Raw genomic sequence first — 18,534 nt, 5'->3', positions numbered from 1 at the left:
CGCATGGAGATCTTAGGCTTCCAAAAGTAGCAAGAGAGGGCAAGTCCCACTGCACACACACCTTTCAATCCTCTGCTGTGCCATGTTTGTGAATGTTCCGATGGCCAAAGCAATTCACCTGGTCAAGTCCAGATTCAAGGAGTAGAAAGAGATACCCATCTCTTGATTGGAGGAATGGCAAAATCACACTGCAAAGGGGCTCATGTACAGGCAAAGAGGAATTTGTGTGGCTAGTATTTTCTTTCTCTTTTTCTCTCTCTCTCTCCTTCCTCCCTTCCTCCCTTTCTCCCTTTCTCTCTTTCTTTCTTTCTTTGCCTACCATAATCATGTTTTGCCTTGGGCAGGATTTCTTACAAAAATATATTGGGGATGCCAGGAGAATGTGCCTGGAAGACCTACAGCTGCAGGAATAGAATGACCACAGACCCCAGCTGCTGGGCTATGAAATCCATCACTGCATTTGCAGTGAGGTCGTGTACCAACGACAGAGGAGGGCAGAGATACTAAGGCAGACTCATTCCTGTCCTGTGACAGCTGACTTTGGCTCCAGGATTCCCCAGTGCCCTAGCCAAGTTCATGGACTGCAGAACAGACTAGAACATTCCCACCCATGCACCCTCCCTCCTTCCTTTACTCAGGTCAGACTTGCATCACGGTCTGATGACCCTCGCAGCCTAGCCTAGCTCTCTCCCCATCTTCTCCCACAGGCATTTCCACTAATAAAAGCCTCGCACATTTAATCCTGTCTTGGCATCTTGTTCTCAGAGCATCAACACGTGTCTCTAATCCTCTGTACTATCACCTCTCTCTGAAACAGAATTATGCTGCTTTCTACATTCCACATCAGCTTTTCATGGCAGCTAAAATGGGCTTAGCAAACATGGAGCCAAGTCTGACGGCAAGGTTGTTTTTGTGCTGCTGAGGATAACTGGGTTTGTTCTGGGAAAGCGGTCTTTCTCACAGGTGTAACTGAATCTCCATGATGTCTCTGTGTCTCAGGAGGACTGGAGTCCGAGCATTTCCATTCTTGTCTTGATGGCACGATGTCATGGTTTTACTCATAAATACTTAGAATAGATATGTTAAATACCAACTATATGTGGTATCTTACCAAACACTTTAAAAACTCTATCTCTAATCCCCTCATCGCCTAGAGGTTTGTGTTCTTGTCCCCATTTTACAGATGAAGAAAGATTCAGGGTGGTTTCAAGACCTGTTGCAGAAAGCTGATGTATCCAGGCACCATCTCCTTGTCAGTGTTAAGAGTCACAGTAAATTTTACTTTCGGTTCTATCAATGACTCTCCAGGCCAACAGAGGGTTCAGTGATCTGAGCCTTGATTACAAGTCTGCAGAAGCTGGAAGGTTGCATCACCCAAAGACTCGAGGGTCCTGAAGCCAGACATTTCACGCCCTCCAAAAGAGCCTTCACACTTGGCCCTTTAGGGCCACCTGGCATGTTCTTTTCATTTTCCCCTGCCACTTGGTATTTTTCCGCTAAACGCATGACTTGGAAAACGACTCCCCCCCATTCATCACTCCCTGCCTCAAAGGCGGGCTGCTCTCACGGCCAGCCATCTGACCACGGTCCCCCCCCACTTGGAGGTGACAGGCACAGCCGACACCCTCTGCCTTTGGCTCACAAACAGCTTGCGAAGCGCTTTCAGCCAAGCGCCTGATGATTTACAACCACAGCGGCTCTGTCACGGGGCCTTTGATGCCTCCATCAGGGCCTTGGGCTCATTCATCACCAGCCTGGGAAAGCCGCAGGGGCTGTTTCTGTCTCTCGGCCTCCTGAGAGCCTGCATGGACCCACGGGGATGGCAGGGGACCTGGCACAAAGCCACCTGCCTCGTGGGATCCACTGGGTGCTTGACGCCCTCCCAGCCTATTCTACCTGCTCCCCCAGACTCTGCCGCAGGCACTGTGCCAAGAGCCCTGAAGAAAGAGTAAATATTCAGGGACAGGGCTGCCAGAGCCCATGGCAGCGCCAGTGCTGTCGTTTGGCTTGCTTTTGACCTGCCCGGGTGCTTCCACTGTGGTGTGGTGGGAATGGACAAGATGCTAGGCAGGGGAGAGTGGTGGGTGATGCAGGGTCAGGGTTTCCCAGCCCCTCCCTGGAGTATGCAAACGAAGCTGGGGTTTGGGAGTAAAACCTTTCACTTCCTGGACTGCTGAGGGAGGAGCCCTTTTGATATGAGCCCTCCTCATATCTTGGCTTTTACAGGACAACTGCAAGTTCCTCCCACTGGAAAAGCCCAGAGCCCTCCTGGAACATTGTTTAGAGTTACCTTTAGTAATAAATACAATTAGTTCAGTTACTGGCTGGCATTGACCTTCAAGGCTAATTTGGAGAGAAGATTATCAAAATGTGATTTTACTAGCTAATATGGAATGCAGTTTGTATACTGTCATCTCACACATCAGGGGACTCTGGACCACAGGAAGCCACAGTACACACTTACCAGAAATGCACTGAGGGGAGAAAATTGACCAGGAAGATTGGAGATAGCACAGTCCTCTCCAATCATTGATACCCAGAGTTCTTACGCTTCAACTATCTTCCCCCACCTCTCAGGGCAGGAGAACAAAGCGGAAAGCAGGAGGGTCTAGAAGAGCAGGACATGAGGAGAAGAATTTCCCAAGATGCACTGGAGCCACCCAAAGGCACTAGCACAGCTTTAGATTTTCAAAGAAAGTGGAAGAGTGACTCTGTGGATCACCTCTGCTCCATCACAGGGACCAGACTTCTCTTAACAGTGGTGGGTTTGATTTATGCAGAAAATGGTGTGGAAGTCACGGTCCTAACTATCCATGACAACTGTTCTCACCCATCAAACGGACTCTGTTCTTGGGGTTGGGATAGGAACCTATCACATGGTCAAGGCCATTATTGATTTGATAGGGGCCTCAGTAAGAAGCAGATGGCAAATTAAGATAATTCCGGGAGGGTTTAGTAAAGGGACTGTTACAACGTGTACACACAGTACATGGGAACTTCAAAGGATGGTCTAGGTCTAGGAAGAGTGGGCCTCCCTTTCCACTGCTAGGCCTCAAGGAGCCAGAGGAGGGAGCAGTTCCTGAAACCGGAACCAGGGACAGAGGGTGCTGTGCGCAGAGGGCAGCCTAATAGGAGCTGAGACCTTCAGGAGGTGGAGGGGCTCATGCCGCTGACAGGGAGGGAGCCAGGGGATAAATACCCTGACTTCTCTCTCCCCCTCATTCCAGGGCTTCCCGTGGGCCAATGGGAAGGTGCAGGGCAAGGGAGCAGTTGATATCCATAGAGGTCAGCCTCCTGGGGCACAGAGCAGTGTTGGGGAGGCTGGGAGCTAGATCTGAAGAGGCAAGTAGGGTATGTCCAGAACAGGGTTTAGCTGTTTTGATGCCAGGCTCAGGACCACTTGATTCTTAGCACTATGCTGGGCATGCCACCGGGGAAAACGGGGGGACATTGAAGAGCATAATAAAAGAGTTTGTATTTCTTTTTTTGCTGTACGCGGGCCTCTCACTCTCGTGGCCTCTCCCGTTGCGGAGCACAGGCTCCGGACGCGCAGGCTCAGCGGCCATGGCTCACGGGCGCAGCCGCTTCGCGGCATGTGGGATCTTCCCGGACCGGGGCACGAACCCGTGTCCCCTGCATCGGCAGGCAGACTCTCAACGACTGTGCCACCAGGGAAGCCCCAGGAGTTTGTATTTCTACTGCTTATCCTAGATAATCTTTGTCTAGGTCCTTTGTCCTTTGCATGGCCACACTATGTATCGGGTCTATGTCCAGAGTTACCTAGAGCTTAAAAAATGAACTTGCAAAACCAAAGATAATCTCAGAGGGAGACTCTTTCCCTAGGGAGATCTGAAAGTGAGACCAGCTCTGGTGTTCAGCTTTGCTCCAGACACAGGACATTCTCTCAGCAAGGGTCACTGTAGAGATGCCCTCCCCACCCCCAGGAGGAACCACCTTCACACTCCCAAGAAACTGGAGACTAGTTATTAAGAAACCACAGAGATGAAGCTAACCTGGGGAATTATTCATCTTGTGCCATTGAGACAAAATAGTTAGTGGAAAGACAGTACTGTTTACCAAAAGTCATATTAACCCAGAATCACAAGGGACTTCATTGATTTATTTTTTTTAATTTTTAAATTAAATTAAATTTATTTTTTTATACAGCAGGTTCTTATTAGTCATCAATTTTATACACATCAGTGTATACATGTCAATCCCAATCGCCCAACTCATCACACCACCACCACCACCCCCCAGCCACTTTCCCCCCTTGGTGTCCATTCGATTGTTCTCTACATGTGTGTCTCAATTTCTGCCCTGCAAACTGGTTCATCTGTACCATTTTTCTAGGTTCCACATGTATGCATTAATATATGATATTTGTTTTTCTCTTTCTGACTTACTTCACTCTGTATAACAGACTCGAGATCCATCCACGTCTCAACAAATGACCCAATTTCGTTCCTTTTTATGGCTGAGTAATATTCCATTGTATATATGTACCACATCTTCTTTATCCATGCGTCTGTCGATGGGCATTTAGGTTGCTACCGTAACCTGGTTATTGTAAATAGTGCTGCAATGAACTTTGGGGTGCATGTGTCTCTTTGAATTATGGTTTTCTCTCGGTATATACCCAGTAGTGGGATTGCTGGATCATATGGTAATTCTATTTTTAGTTTTTTAAGGCACCTCCATACTGTTCTCCATAGTGGCTTTATCAATTTACATTCCCACCAACAGTGCAAGAGGGTTCCCTTTTCTCCACACCCTCTCCAGCATTTGTTGTTTGTAGATTTTCTGATGATGCCCATTCTAACTGGTGTGAGGTGATACCTCATTGTAGTTTTGATTTGCATTTCTCTAATGATTAGTGATGTTGAGCAGCTTTTCATGTGCTTCTTGGCCATCTGTATGTCTTCTTTGGAGAAATGTCTATTTAGGTCTTCTGCCCATTTTTGGATTGGGTGGTTTGTTTCTTTAATATTGAGCTGCATGAGCTATTTATATATTTTGGAGATTAATCCTTTGTCCGTTGATTCATTTGCAAATATTTTCTCCCATTCTGAGGGTTGTCTTTATGTCTTGTTTATAGTTTCCATGCTGTGCAAAATTTTTAAGTTTCATTAGGTCCCATTTGTTTATTTTTGTTTTTACTTCCATTACTCTAGGAGGTGGATCCAAAGAGATCTTGCTGAGATTTATGTCAAAGAGTGTTCTTCCTATGTTTTCCTCTAAGAGTTTTATAGTGTCCGGTCTTAAATTTAGATCTCTAATCTATTTTGAGTTTATATTTTTGTGTGTGGTGTTCGGGAGTGTTCTAATTTCATTCTTTTACATGTAGCTGTCCAGTTTTCTCAGCACCACTTATTGAAGAGACTGTCTTTTCTCCATTGTATACCCTTGCCTCCTTTGTCATAGATTAGTTGACCATAGGTGCATGGGTTTATGTCTGGGCTTTCTATCTTGTTCCATTGATCTATGTTTCTGTTTTTGTGCTAGTACCATATTGTCTTGATTACTGTAGCTTTGTAGTATAGTCTGAAGTCAGGGAGTCTGATTCCTCCAGCTCCATTTTTTTCCCTCAAGACTGCTTTGGCTATTCGGGGTCTGTGTGTCTCCATACAAATTTTAAGATTTTTTGTTCTAGTTCCATAAAAAATGCCATTGGTAATTTGATAGGGATTGCATTGAATCTGTAGATTGCTTTGGGTAGTATAGTCATTTTCACAATATTGATTCTTCCAATCCAAGAACGTGGTATATCTCTCCATCTGTTGGTATCATCTTTAATTTCTTTCATCAGTGTCTTATAGTTTTCTGCATACAGGTCTTTTGTCTTCCTAGGTAGGTTTATTCCTAGGTATTTTATTCTTTTTGTTGCAGTGGTAAATTGGAGTGTTTCCTTAATTTCTCTTTCAGATTTTTCATTATTAGAGTATAGGAATGCAAGAGATTTCTGTGCATTAATTTTGTATTCTGCAACTTTACCAAATTCATTGATTAGCTCTAGCAGTTTTCTGGTGGCATGTTTAGGACTCTCTATGTATAGTATCATGTCATCTGCAAACAGTGACAGTTTTACTTCTTCTTTTCCAATTTGTATTCCTTTTATTTCTTTTTCTTCTCTGATTGCCATGGCTAGGACTTCTAAAACTAGGCTGAATAATAGTGGTGAGAGTGGACATCCTTGTCTTGTTCCTGATCTTAGAGCAAATGCTTTCAGTTTTTCACCATTGAGAATGATGTTGGCTGTGGGTTTGTCATATATGGCCTTTATTATGTTGAGGTAGGTTCCCTCTATGCCCACTTTCTGGAGAGTTATTTTATGATAAATGGGTGTTGAATTTTGTCAGAAGCTTCTTCTGCATCTATTGAGATGATCATATGGTTTTTATTCTTCAATTTGTTAATATGGTTTATCACATTGATTGATTTACGTATATTGAAGAATCCTTGCATCCCTGGGATAAATCCCACTTGATCATGGTGTATGATCCTTTTAATGTGCTGTTGGATTCTGTTTGCTAGTAATTTGTTGAGGATTTTTGCATCTATATTCATCAGTGATACTGGTCTGTAATTTTCTTATTTTGTAGTATCTTTGTCTGGTTTTGGTATCATGGTGATGGTGGCCTCATAGAATGAGTTTGGGAGTGTTCCTTCCTCTGCAATTTTTTGGAAGATTTTGAGAAGGATGGGTGTTAGCTCTTCTCTAAATGTTTGATAGAATTCACCTGTGAAGCCATCTGGTCCTGGACTTTTGTTTGCTGGAAGATTTTTAATCACAGTTTCAATTTCATTACTTGTGATTGGTTTGTTCATATTTTCTATTTCTTCCTTGTTCAGTCTTGGAAGGTTATACCTTTCTAGGAATTTGTCCATTTCCTCCAGGTTGTCCATTTTTTTGGCATAGAGTTGCTTGTAGTAGTCTCTCAGGATGCTTTGTATTTCTGTGGTGTCTGTTGTAACTTCTCCTTTTTCGTATCTAATTTTATTGATTTGAGTCCTCTCCCTCTTTTTCTTGATGAGTCTGGCTAATAGTTTATCAATTTTGTTTATCTTCTCAAAGAACCAGCTTTTAGTTTTATTGATCTTTGCTATTGTTTTCTTTGATTTTATTTCATTTATTTCTGCTCTGATCTTTATGATTTCTTTCCTTCTGCTAACTTTGGGTTTTGTTGGTTCTTCTTCCTCTAGTTCCTTTAGGTGTAAGGTTAGATTGTTTATTTGAGATTTTTCTTGTTTCTTGAGGTAGGCTTGTGTATAAACTTCCCTCTTAGAACTGCTTTTGCTGCATCCCATAGCGTTTGGATTGTTGTGTTTTCATTGTCATTTGTGTCTAGGTATTTTTTGATTTCCTCTTTGATTTCTTCAGTGATCTCTTGGTTATTTAGTAACATATTGTTCAGCCTCCGTGTGTTTGTGTTTTTTACATGTTTTTCCCTGTAATTCATTTCTAATCTCATAGCGTTGTGGTCAGAAAAGATGCTTGATATGATTTCAGTTTTCTTAAATTTACTGTGGCTTGCTTTGTGACCCAAGATGTGATCTATCCTGGAGAATGTTCAGTGCGTACTTGAGAAGAAAGTGTAATCTTCTGTTTTTGGATGGAATGTCCTATAAGTATCAATTAAATCTATCTGGTCTATTTTGTAATTTAAAGCTCCTGTTCCTTATTTATTTTCATTTTGGATGATCTGTTCATTGGTGTAAGTGAGGTGTTAAAGTCCCCCACTATTATTGTATTACTGTTGATTTCCTCTTTTATAGCTGTTAGCAGTTGCCTTATGTATTGAGGTGCTCCTATGTTGGGTGCATATATATTTATAATTGTTATATCTTCTTCTTGGATTGATCCCTTGATCATTATGTAGTGTCCTTCCTTGTCTCTTGTAACATTCTTTATTTTAAAGTCTATTTTATCTGATATGAGTATTGGTACTCCAGCTTTCTTTTGATTTCCTTTTGCATGGAATATCTTTTTCCATCCCCTCACTTTCAATCTGTATGTGTCCCTAGATCTGAAGTGGGTCTCTTGCAGACAGCATATAGATGGGTCTTGTTTTTGTATCCATTCAGCAAGCCTGTGTCTTTTGGTTGGAGCATTTACTCCATTCACGTTTAAGGTAATTATCGATATGTATGTTCCTATGACCATTTTCTTAATTTTTTGGGTTTGTTTTTGTAGGTCCTTTTCTTCTCTTGTGTTTCCCACTTAGAAAATTTCCTTTAGCATTTGTTGTAGAGCTGGTTTGGTGGTGCTGAAATCTCTTAGCTTTTGCTTGTCTGTAAAGCTTTTGACTTCTCCATCAAATCTGAATGAGATCCTTGCCGGGTAGAGTAATCGTGGTTGTAGGTTCTTCCCTTTCATCACTTTAAGTATATCATGCCACTCCCTTCTGGCTTGTAGAGTTTCTGCTGAGAAATCAGCTGTTAACCTTATGGGAGTTCCCTTGTATGTTATTTGTCGTTTTTCCCTTGCTGCTTTCAATAATTTTTCTTTGTCTTTAATTTTTGCCAGTTTGATTACTATGTGTCTCGGTGTGTTTCTCCTTGGGTTTATCCTGTATGGGACTCTCTGTGCTTCCTGGACTTGGGTGGCTATTTCCTTTCCCAGGTTAGGGAAGTTTTCAACTATAATCTCTTCAAATATTTTCTCGGGTCCTTTCTCTCTCTCTTCTACTTCTGGGACCCCTATAATGTGAATGTTGTTGCATTTAATGTTGTCCCAGAGGCCTCTTAGGCTGTCTTCATGTCTTTTCATTCTTTTTTCTTTATTCTCTTCCGCAGCAGTGAATTCCACCATTCTGTCTTCCAGGTCACTTATCCATTCTTCTGCCTCAGTTATTCTGCTATTGATTCCTTCTAGTGTAGTTCTCATTTCAGTTATTGTATTGTTCATCTCTGTTTGTTTGTTCTTTAATTCTTCTAGGTCTTTGTTAAACATTTCTTGCATCTTCTCGACCTTGCCTCCATTCTTTTTCCGAGGTCCTGGATCATCTTCACTATCATTATTCTGAATTCTTTCTCTGGAAGGTTGCCTATCTCCACTTCATTAGGTGTTTTTCTGGGGTTTTATCTTGTTCCTTCATCTGGTACATAGCCCTCTGCCTTTTCATCTTGTCTGTCTTTCTGTGAATGTGGTTTTTGTTCCACAGGCTGCAGGATTGTAGTTCTTCTTGCTTCTGCTGTCTGCCCTCTGGTGGATGAGGCTTTCTAAGAGGCTTGTGCAAGTTTCCTGATGGGAGTGACTGGTGGTGGGTAGAGCTGACTCTTGCTCTGGTGGGCAGAGCTCAGTAAAACTTTAATCCACTTGACTGCTGATGGGTGGGGCTGGGTTCCCTCCCTCTTGGTTGTTTGGCCTGAGGCGACCCAACACTGGAGCTTACCTGGGCTCTTTTGTGGGGCTAATGGCAGACTCTGGGAGGGCTCATGCCAAGGAGTACTTCCCAGAACTTCTGCTGCCAGTGTCCTTGTCCCCACGGTGAGCCACAGCCACTCCCCCGCCTCTGCAGGAGACCCTCCAACACTAGCAGATAGGTCTGGTTCAGTCTCATATGGGGTCACTGCTCCTTCCCCTGGGTCCCGATGTGCACACTACTTTGTGTGTGCCCTCCAAGAGTGGAGTCTCTGTTTCCCCCAGTCCTGTCGAAGTCCTGCAATCAAATCCCGCTAGCCTTCCAAGTCTGATTCTCTAGGAATTCCTCCTCCTGTTGCCAGACCCACAGGTTGGGAAGCCTGATGTGGGGCTCAGAAACTTCACTCCAGTGGGTGGGCTTCTGTAGTATAAGTGTTCTCCAGTCTGTGAGTCACCCACCCAGCAGTTATGGGATTTGATTTTACTGTGATTGCACCCCTCCTACCGTCTCATTGTGGCTTCTCCTTTGTCTTTGGCTGTGGGGTATCTTTTTTGGTGAGTTCCAGTGTCTTCCTGTCAATGATTGTCCAGCAGCTAGTTGTGATTCTGGTGTTCTCACGAGAGGGAGTGAGAGCACGTCCTTCTACTCCGCCATCTTGGTTCCTCCTCCAAGGGACTTTGTTTTAAAATAACGGTGAGTAGATTGTGAGACAAAGAACAGGTCAAAATATCCAAAAGAACTTGTATCTGCCTTTCCCCCCCCGCTCCATTGCCTTTTGTCCACAGGCAGTTAAGTTGTGTAAAGTGAATTAGATGCTTTGTTTTGTTTTAAGTAAATACTTGGTTTCATTTATTCGCATTACTGGTGGCGCACTTCTCTGGGAGCTCCTAGTTACCGATCCTAAGTCTCAAGTATCTACTATAACTGCTAACCAAACAGCACCATCTTGCCATGGGTGGCAGTAAATAAAGAAAAGGTACAGTCCAGAGAGCGCCTGACAAGTCCTGTGGACTTGTCACCAACGGAGATGAACGTGTTGTAGAAGAGAGCAAAATAAAAATATTTTTTAACAGAGTAAGAAAGTGGAGAAGGGAGATTACAAAGAGGAAAGAAAATGGAAGAGAGGGAAGAAAAAAGTTGAGGAAGAAAAATCTCTCACCTAAAGGGACAGTTCAAATCTACTTATTTTATTGAGCTGTGTCACAGGTGCCCACAATCCTTCAGTCCCCGCCAGACTATACCAGAAAAACCAAGCACCCCCAAAGAGGTGACGTGCCCACATGTGTCTCAGAAGGCAAATACCTGAAGGTGAACTTGGTGCATGTCGAGGGGTTGTCATTAATGTCTTCCACAATGAAGGTTATCTGCTTGCGATTCTCCTGACCCCCAGAGGGTCTATCCTTCACCAGAACCTCCAGAGATATGGAGGGATTTTGTCTTAATTCACCTGCATCTCGGTCTATCCTGCGCACCACTTGGATGGTCCCAGTCACTGTTAGAAAGCAAAGGTCAGAATATGGCTCTTTGGAGAGAAATGAAGAGTCAAAGGTAGGTGGAAACTTGGAGTACATTTGAAAAGAACATTCTGATGTGAGGACTGGCTTACAAAGAGAATATTCTTTATACAAGTACATTTTAAAAAAAAACCTCATGTAAGTTCCTGTCTTGGACATTGACTGGGGTGTCTTGCCTGATCCTTCTAGAATTTTGCACCTCATGCCTCAGGGTTAGGCCTCCTGGCAGCTGTCCTTGCCCGTCATTCATTGGACTGATAGACAGCTGACTCCAACCCCTGAGTTCTCTTTCTGGAGAATTTGTAACTGGGAGACACAAGTCAGGTTCCTAGTGGAGCTACAGATAAGATGCCAGAACTCTAGCTGCTGAGGTCACTGGAGCAGCACTGCTTCCCATCCTTCCTGTGCCCTGACTGTTTACTCTTTCTCATGAGATATGCAGTATCCTGGTGATAGGTGTCCCCTACTTTTTTTTTCTCTTGCTTGGTTTGGCTGGCCTTAGTTTCTGTTACTTGCAACCAAAGAGTCTTAATGAATATACTACAAAAAAACCCACTGTATTTGTTAAAAGTTCAATTTGCAATACTCGAATGAACAGAATTCTAAACCACAGTTGTCCATCCTGCCATGATCACTGACTGGAGTGAGGTCCTCAATGACAGACAGCACCGCCTTTGCCCGCCTCTCCTGGGCACAGGTAAACTTTGCCCTAAAGCCTATGGGATGAGTAACACATTGTCTTTTAGGGATTGTCCAGTGCTGGCCTCCACAAAATCATTATGTAAAGTGAAGTCCTTTTGGGTGATGTGACAGGGATTTATGAGGTGGTATAGTCTAGGAGTAGGGAAGAGCGCAGCCTTTGGAGTCGGGCAGCTTTGATTTGTATCGCTGCTTCACAACCTACAAGCTGTGAGACCTTGGATGAGTCACTTAACCTGTCCGAGTTTCTCTCCAAGCCTCAGTTTCCTCATCTGTAAAATGTGGATTATGGTAGTTCATTGGGTTGCTCTGCTGGGTACTTAAGATAGAATGCATGTGGATCACGCAGCATCCTGCCTGGTATGGACTAAAAGATGGTCATTAAGAGGGAGAAACTCTCCTTCTCTGCACCAAGATACTTAGATGGGAAAATCTGCCAGGAATCCAGCAGATGGATGTATCAATAGATTGATGCAATCCAATATGGTAACCACTAGCCACATGTGGCTCTTTAGCACTTGAAATGTGGCTAGGCCAAATTGAGATGCGGTAAGTATAACACACAACGGATTTCAAAGAATTAATATCTCATGAGTAACTTTAAAATCTTGATTACAAGTTAAAGTGATAATATTTTGGATATATTGGGCTAAATAAAATGCCTTATTAAGATTAATTTCACCTGTTTCTACTTTTTGTGGCCACTTTAAAATTACATGTGTGGCTTCCACTGTATTTCTTCTGGACAGTGCTGGTCTGAATCCTCTGTTCAGGAGACTTCAAGGTACCCTCAGGATAGTGAACTCATCCATCCTTAGATGGCCACCTGCCTCAAAGGTGGAGTGGTGATACAGCTGATGATACAGCTGTCGACACAGGGCCCTGTTCAATGTCCCCAAACCTTATGCCAGCTGCTTTTAATGCACCTATTACAGGGAATTCCCTGGTGGTCCAGTGGTTAGGACTCCATGCTTTCACTGCCGGGGCCTGGGTTCAATCCCTGGTCAGGGAACTAAGATCTCCAAAGCCACGAGGTGCGGCCAAAAGAAAAAATACACCTGTTACCCCGATAACTTACGACAGTCTAGACGGAAAGGCATGCCCCAGACCAGAAGACAGAGAAAATATTTGTAAAACAATCCAAATGGCTGAATTAAAGGATGCACATAAGGATGTGTGTGTGTGTGTGTGTGTGTGTGTGTGTGTGTGTGTGACTTACACTGATTGATCATGAAATAGCTGTTGACAGTAGTGATGCTGTAGAAGAGGAAGCTGGTAAAACCTTTATCATCAGGGTCCTCAGCTGTGATATTGGCCACAATTGCTCCTGGACCCAGCTCCTCGGGAATCGTGTACACGTGCGTTGGGCTGGAACAGAAATACAGCAGACACAGCTCATTTCAGGGGCACAGGAGGGTGGAGTCTGGGAGGTGGGTATTTTAGTTCGTGCTAAATATAGCGCTGAGCTGTTGGAGTTGCATCAATGTGTTGGGGAGGGAGAGCTCAGCAGCTGAAAGGAGGGGTGACTGGCTTTTGTGTTGCCACAGATCACATCCCTGTGGATGCAAAGAAGTTGCCATGCTGCGATGGCAACGATTTATACCAGCCACGGTCCCTGACTCCACGCAGGCCTGATGCCATTTCAGGTCAGCCTTGGCATTAACACCTTTTAAAATAAGGATAGTCGGCCTGTCCAGCTGTCTTCTCTTCTCCCAGTTCGTGTGCAGAATTTTCCTGAATTCTTTTAAAAATCCCTCTGGACACAATATCCAAAACTATAACTTCCTGACGCCCACACCGTGGCTGCCCCCAGAAGCTGATTACATTGTGAACCTTCTCTATCCCAGGGCCTCTGCTCACTTTTTATTTCTTCCCCCCCCCCTTTTTTTTTGTTCTGAGGAGGCAGAATTTACACACAGAACGTGTATGCCTTTCCAAGTTGCGTTAACCGTGAGGTCAGCTCTCTGAAGGGAGAAATGAGTCCCACTGGCAGAAGCTAAGGTCAGCGCGCTGCCCTCCAAGGATGACTTCTTACAAAGTAAGCCCAAACTGCTAACTTATGCACCTTCCTCAGACCTCTGCTGCCTTGGAAAAGGCCCGAAACCAGACAGATATGTTTGAGGTTTTAACTGCACAACCTGCGTAAATTGAATAATTTTGAATGTACCAAAGGAAGCTTATTGTTTAAAATAACTCTGCAGGAAGTCCTTTTGTGGAGGGAAAATCACTTCAGTGGGACAAATAGTCATCTTTAATTTACCAGTTTCCTAAATTTGGGTTTTCCCATGTGGGATTGTCTTTAAGAGGGGAATGAATACTCTACCTCGGATCTAAAGGATTGTGTTCATTTCATGAGCTCAGAAGGTCTCTGCGGTTCTGTCCCATCATCTGTAGGGCCAGAGGGAGGAGAAAGAGGCGGGGACCTCCAGGGGAGTCAGAGGCAGGCCGAGAACAGCTGGAACCAGGGCCTGCCCAGCCAGGCTGCTCTCGGGATCCTGGGCCAGCCCCCACTCCTGGGGCGACCTCCTGTAGGCTTGCTCCATTGATGGGGGACAGTAATCTTGTTCAGGCCAAGAAGCCACCTCAGTGCTCTGGACCTCTCACTACCAGGGGTCCCACAGAAGCTGCCGTTTGTCCATTTACTTACCTGACACACACCGTTGTCAGGGAATCCGTGCCGCCCACCAGTGGGTCCAGGGACGGACAAAGTGGGAGGCAGCCGAGGAGGAGGGGTGGCAGGAACCAAAAGCAGAGCCAGAGGAGAGAGGGGGACGGCCCTGGCTCCCCAGGCTGGACTAAGCCCTTATTCCACTGTGTGAGAGACCCTGTTTCTCATGTATTAGATTTTTTCCTTTGGCTGCATTGAGGGGCTTCCGTTAATTTCCAACAGAGATCACTAAGACACCGTGCGACCTTCACAGCCTCGCCTTTGCTACCCCAGGGGTGGTCCCCGCCTTCCTAACTGCCTTCCTGAGCATGCTGGGTCCTCCGGCCACTCCAGACCACTGAATCAGGAGCCAGAGTTTCACCAGATGTGCGGGGGCGGGGGCGGGGGCGGGGTAGCACTTTAAAGTTTGCGAAGGACTATTATGAGGAGTCACCAGAGGTGACAGCCAGAGGCTCCCAGCCTCTCATAGGACAGACAGAGGACACCTTGGGAGAGAAATCCCCTCCCTCCCACCCTCCTTCGTCCCCTCGAAGACAGTGGTTCTCAGCTGCAGACGATTATGTTGTTTGTCACAACTAGAGGAGCAGGCTGCTATCGGCGTGTAGTGAGTCGAGGCCAGGGATGCTGCTAAACAGCCTACGATGCCCAGGACAGCCCCACCACAGGAATTATCCCGCTCCAAATGTCAGGAGTGCAGCTGTTTAGGACCCTCATCTGCGGGATCCTCCAGTCCACACTGGGCGCTCCGGGAAATCAGGTCCTCGTGAAGAGGACTGATCAGGCTGTTGGTGAAGACACAACTCCCCGGGTACAACATCCTGTCCTTGGCTGACTTGATATTGAGCCTGGCAGAAGATAAAATCTGTGGTTTATTTGGTTTGGGGATCCAAGACCCAAGTATGTATAAAATATCACTTAACTTAGAAGTATTATCCTCAAACCACAGTAGAAATCTGTTCAAATGCGGTGAAGCCAGGACCCCTGCAGCCCCCCCGACAGGGGAAAGCTCTGATATCACTAATTCCCACACTCTTCTCCCCGTGACACTGGCTCACCAGAGCCTGGACCCAGGACCACACTCAGGGGAAAGGGTGTGAATCCGGGATGACCTGGGATGGCTTCTGTAAGTCCATAAAGTGTGTCTACACTGCCTCGCGCCAGGTTGAAAAGGACTGTGAATGAATGCAAAAGAAATGGGCAGAAGGGGAGAAAGACCCACCTGCCTGACTCTAAAACAAAGTTCTTTGCAAGAATAGCGAGCACTGTTTGCGAGGTAGAGGGTGAATGTAAGTCGGGTACTCTTATAATAAACTGCCCGACTTTCATAATGGCAGCATCCTGGAGTGCACATCACGAGAACATGAAACGTTCAGCATTTGTCACCACCCGGAAGAAAAATGGTGAGGCATTTTCAACAGCAGAAATAGTACTTGCTTTGGTTGTATTTCATTGCAGGACCTTAACAAATAGTTAAGATAGAAGAGTTGTTTCCACATTTTGCATTTCTAACTTCACACTCAAACTCAGTCTACTTGAGTCCATTTGAGGATTTAATTTTGTTCATCCTGAATTAAATAACTTATGGTTAGTCCTAGCACTGATTTGGGAGAAAAGAAGGATGATGGTTCAAGAGAACCAGGAAACCCTCAAAGTTAGTACCTAGTTTGAAACTGAGCAAACTTGTTGAAAGTGAGGATGGCTGAGGGACTAGCTTGGCTCTAATTGAGCAGCCCTGGCAAAGTAGGGCAGCCATCCTGCCCCAAATCCTGCCACACATCCTTCTAGATCACAGGCTCTCCCAGACCCATCCTTACCAACATCCAGGGAACACTGTTTGAAATAAAGTCGACTGATTTTTTAAAAAAATGGTTAGACAGTCACAGAGGTCATGCTTCCTTGTCTGGGATGGAGCCTAACAGGTTCATCTCTCAAACCAAAAATGAGAACCAGAGTTCCGGAGCAATCTCTGGGGGACCCCAACAAACAGCCAAGGTCATGTTCTCTTTCTGCTGAGGCCAATTGCTTTATTTTGGAAGATGTAGTCCAAACCAGATGGCCTACACGTTCTGCCCCTTGGGCGAACTGATTATTTTCCCCTTTGCAGGCCTATTAGTCTGCTTTCCCACCTCACAGCCTTGGGGTGTGGAGAGGGCATCGCAGAACGTGTCAGCTCTAGCCCCACCGCCATCACCTTCCTCTGGGGGATCACTGATGAATCCGCATTGCTGTGTTCGCCAATACTTGAGTCCGAATCCAGGCTGGGATGTCACAATTATTTATAAACTGCCTGTACTGTGTTCCTGGAAGAGCCCGTCAGCAGAAATGCACTGCACCGTCCTGCTGAGCTTAACCCGGCAACAAGCATTTTGTGGGAGTGCCTCTGCTGCTGCTCCCTCCATGTTGACACTCAGCAACTGGGCTGTAGACTGTGATAACGTCCAGAAGTTTCACAATTGTGGTGTGTTTTGCCAAAAGGCACTTGGTTAGCCTGTGAGTGGAGTTGCTTTAATACCTCAATCTCAGAATACTTTTGCAAGCATTCTACATAGGTCTGGGGCCCAGTGGCTTTTGGTTGGTGGAGTCTCCCGAGCTGAATGTATTCCATGAATACAGTGAACCCAGGCAGGGGAGTTTGCCAGTTTTCTTGTGGCTGGTTCCTGAGCCTGGCTCAGCAACTGTGGGGTACGGTGGGGGGTGGAGTCTTGTAACCAGTAACCAGGCTGTTTGCAGGGTCACATGCCAGCTCAGAATCCCATCTCCCCCTCCTAAATCCTTGTCTGTGACAGGCTCTGGTCTCGCCTTTGTGCCTGGGCTGGTGCCGGGCACATTCCCACAGGCTGCCTCTACCAGATTCACTTACCTTCCTCACGTCTGTTGGATGGAGGAGCTGCCAGACAAGGCAGATCTCCTTTCTGAATCCACCACAACAGGAGTAAACTTAGAGCACCCAGCAGTGGGCACGCCCCTTAGGCACCATCGAGACAGCCCTTTCCTCAGTCGGAGAGGATGACCTCCTGACAGTGGGCTTTATGGAGCCTGGACTGATGACGTGCTCTAGGATTCTGCTGTTATTAGCGGTGAGCCTCCTATCCTACGAGTACCCGCCTTCTGCCTTCTGCATGTGCCCAGTGGCAAGCCTTGCACCAGGGGCGTGGTGTCTGGCCTCCACCCCTTCCCCACCATACCCAGAATCCCATGGTGCACACGTCTGTGGGGTGTGGAGACGGGGGGAACAGAGGTGGAAGATGTTAAGTCTGGAGGTCCAGGTAAATGAGCCTCTTACCTCTCCTCCAGGCCAGAGCAAAGGGCAGCCCTCTGCCTTGCATGAAGTGTGTCTGAGGCAGCTCAGCCACTTAAGAGACATGGTACCGCCCCGGCCCACGGAGACCCCCTCCCAAGCCCTCAGGCCTACCTGGTAAAGCGAGGGATCTCATCATTGATATTCACGATGTTCACCTGCAGCTCCATGGAGGCTCTGAGCCCCTGGCTATCTCTCACTTCCACGATGAGATGGTACCTGTCAGGAAACAGCCCAAGTCAGGGAGTCAAGCTTTGCTGACATGACTGCAAATGGGGTGGGGGGAGGGAGGGAGGAAAGTGTCCGTCCCCTTTCTGGCCACCCCCCTCCATATCCCCCTTCAGAGTCAGATCTGCTAGGTCTACCCTTCTTTCCTCATCTCTAAAACCCCACCCCTCCATTTCTCATTCTATAGTTATTACTGACGGCTGCCATCTCCCGCCCGCCACGTTGCACACCCTTTCTCCATCCTCCCTCCCATTATCTTGGCAAAGTGCCTCATCCACCCACGTAAGGAAACTGAGGCTGCCATGGATTAGATAACTAGCCCTGCTTCTCACACCTGCTGCAGATCCCAGAGCCAAACCTGTGTGGACCCCAAGGCCTGGGTGTTTTCACCCTCAAACCCTGGCTACTCCTCATCTCTTTCCCCAGAGGCCTGCTCACCTCCACCATTCTGCTCTGATGTCGGCGAACAGCTCTGACACCTGCCTCTCCAGAGCCAGAAGGGCATCTGAGGCAGTCCTCCGGATGCTTCAGGGGCCCCCTCCCACACCTTCGCTCTTGTGATCCAGAGATGTAGATTTTGGGTGGGAAGGAGGCCTTCAGATAATGGCCTTACTCCTGATCCCTCTTTGGAGCTCACTACCCTCTGAACCTAGCAGCAAGGCAACAGACCACTCAGGGCCTCCGCAGCTCCCCTCAGTCTGCACTAGGCCTGTTCCTTGGACACTCAGATAAAAGGTACTTCAAGCAAAGTCATTGGCAAAG

At 46.1% G+C, this 18,534-nt stretch overlaps 1 protein-coding gene across 1 annotated transcript in view; it reads right to left on the bottom strand.

Annotated features, from left to right (window-relative positions):
• The window catches only part of CDHR3 (cadherin related family member 3), a 60,491-nt gene that overhangs the window by 22,163 nt on the left and 19,794 nt on the right, over positions 1–18,534 (bottom strand). The window contains exons 5-7 of the mRNA XM_030761503.2: positions 17,659–17,763; positions 12,798–12,946; positions 10,668–10,857 (exon numbers count right to left, since the gene is read on the bottom strand). Of these exons, the coding sequence (XP_030617363.2) occupies positions 10,668–10,857; positions 12,798–12,946; positions 17,659–17,763 (444 nt within the window). The remainder of the gene's footprint in view (positions 1–10,667; positions 10,858–12,797; positions 12,947–17,658; positions 17,764–18,534) is intronic.

The sequence above is a fragment of the Delphinapterus leucas genome, chromosome 9, assembly GCF_059928025.1.
Source record: "Delphinapterus leucas isolate spDelLeu-1000000601 "Yukka" chromosome 9, BTC_Dleu_Yukka2, whole genome shotgun sequence".
In the NCBI taxonomy this organism is placed as follows: Eukaryota; Metazoa; Chordata; class Mammalia; order Artiodactyla; family Monodontidae; genus Delphinapterus; species Delphinapterus leucas.
Note: the sequence above shows the minus strand (reverse complement) of the source record. Positions and strands in the feature narration are given on the sequence as shown.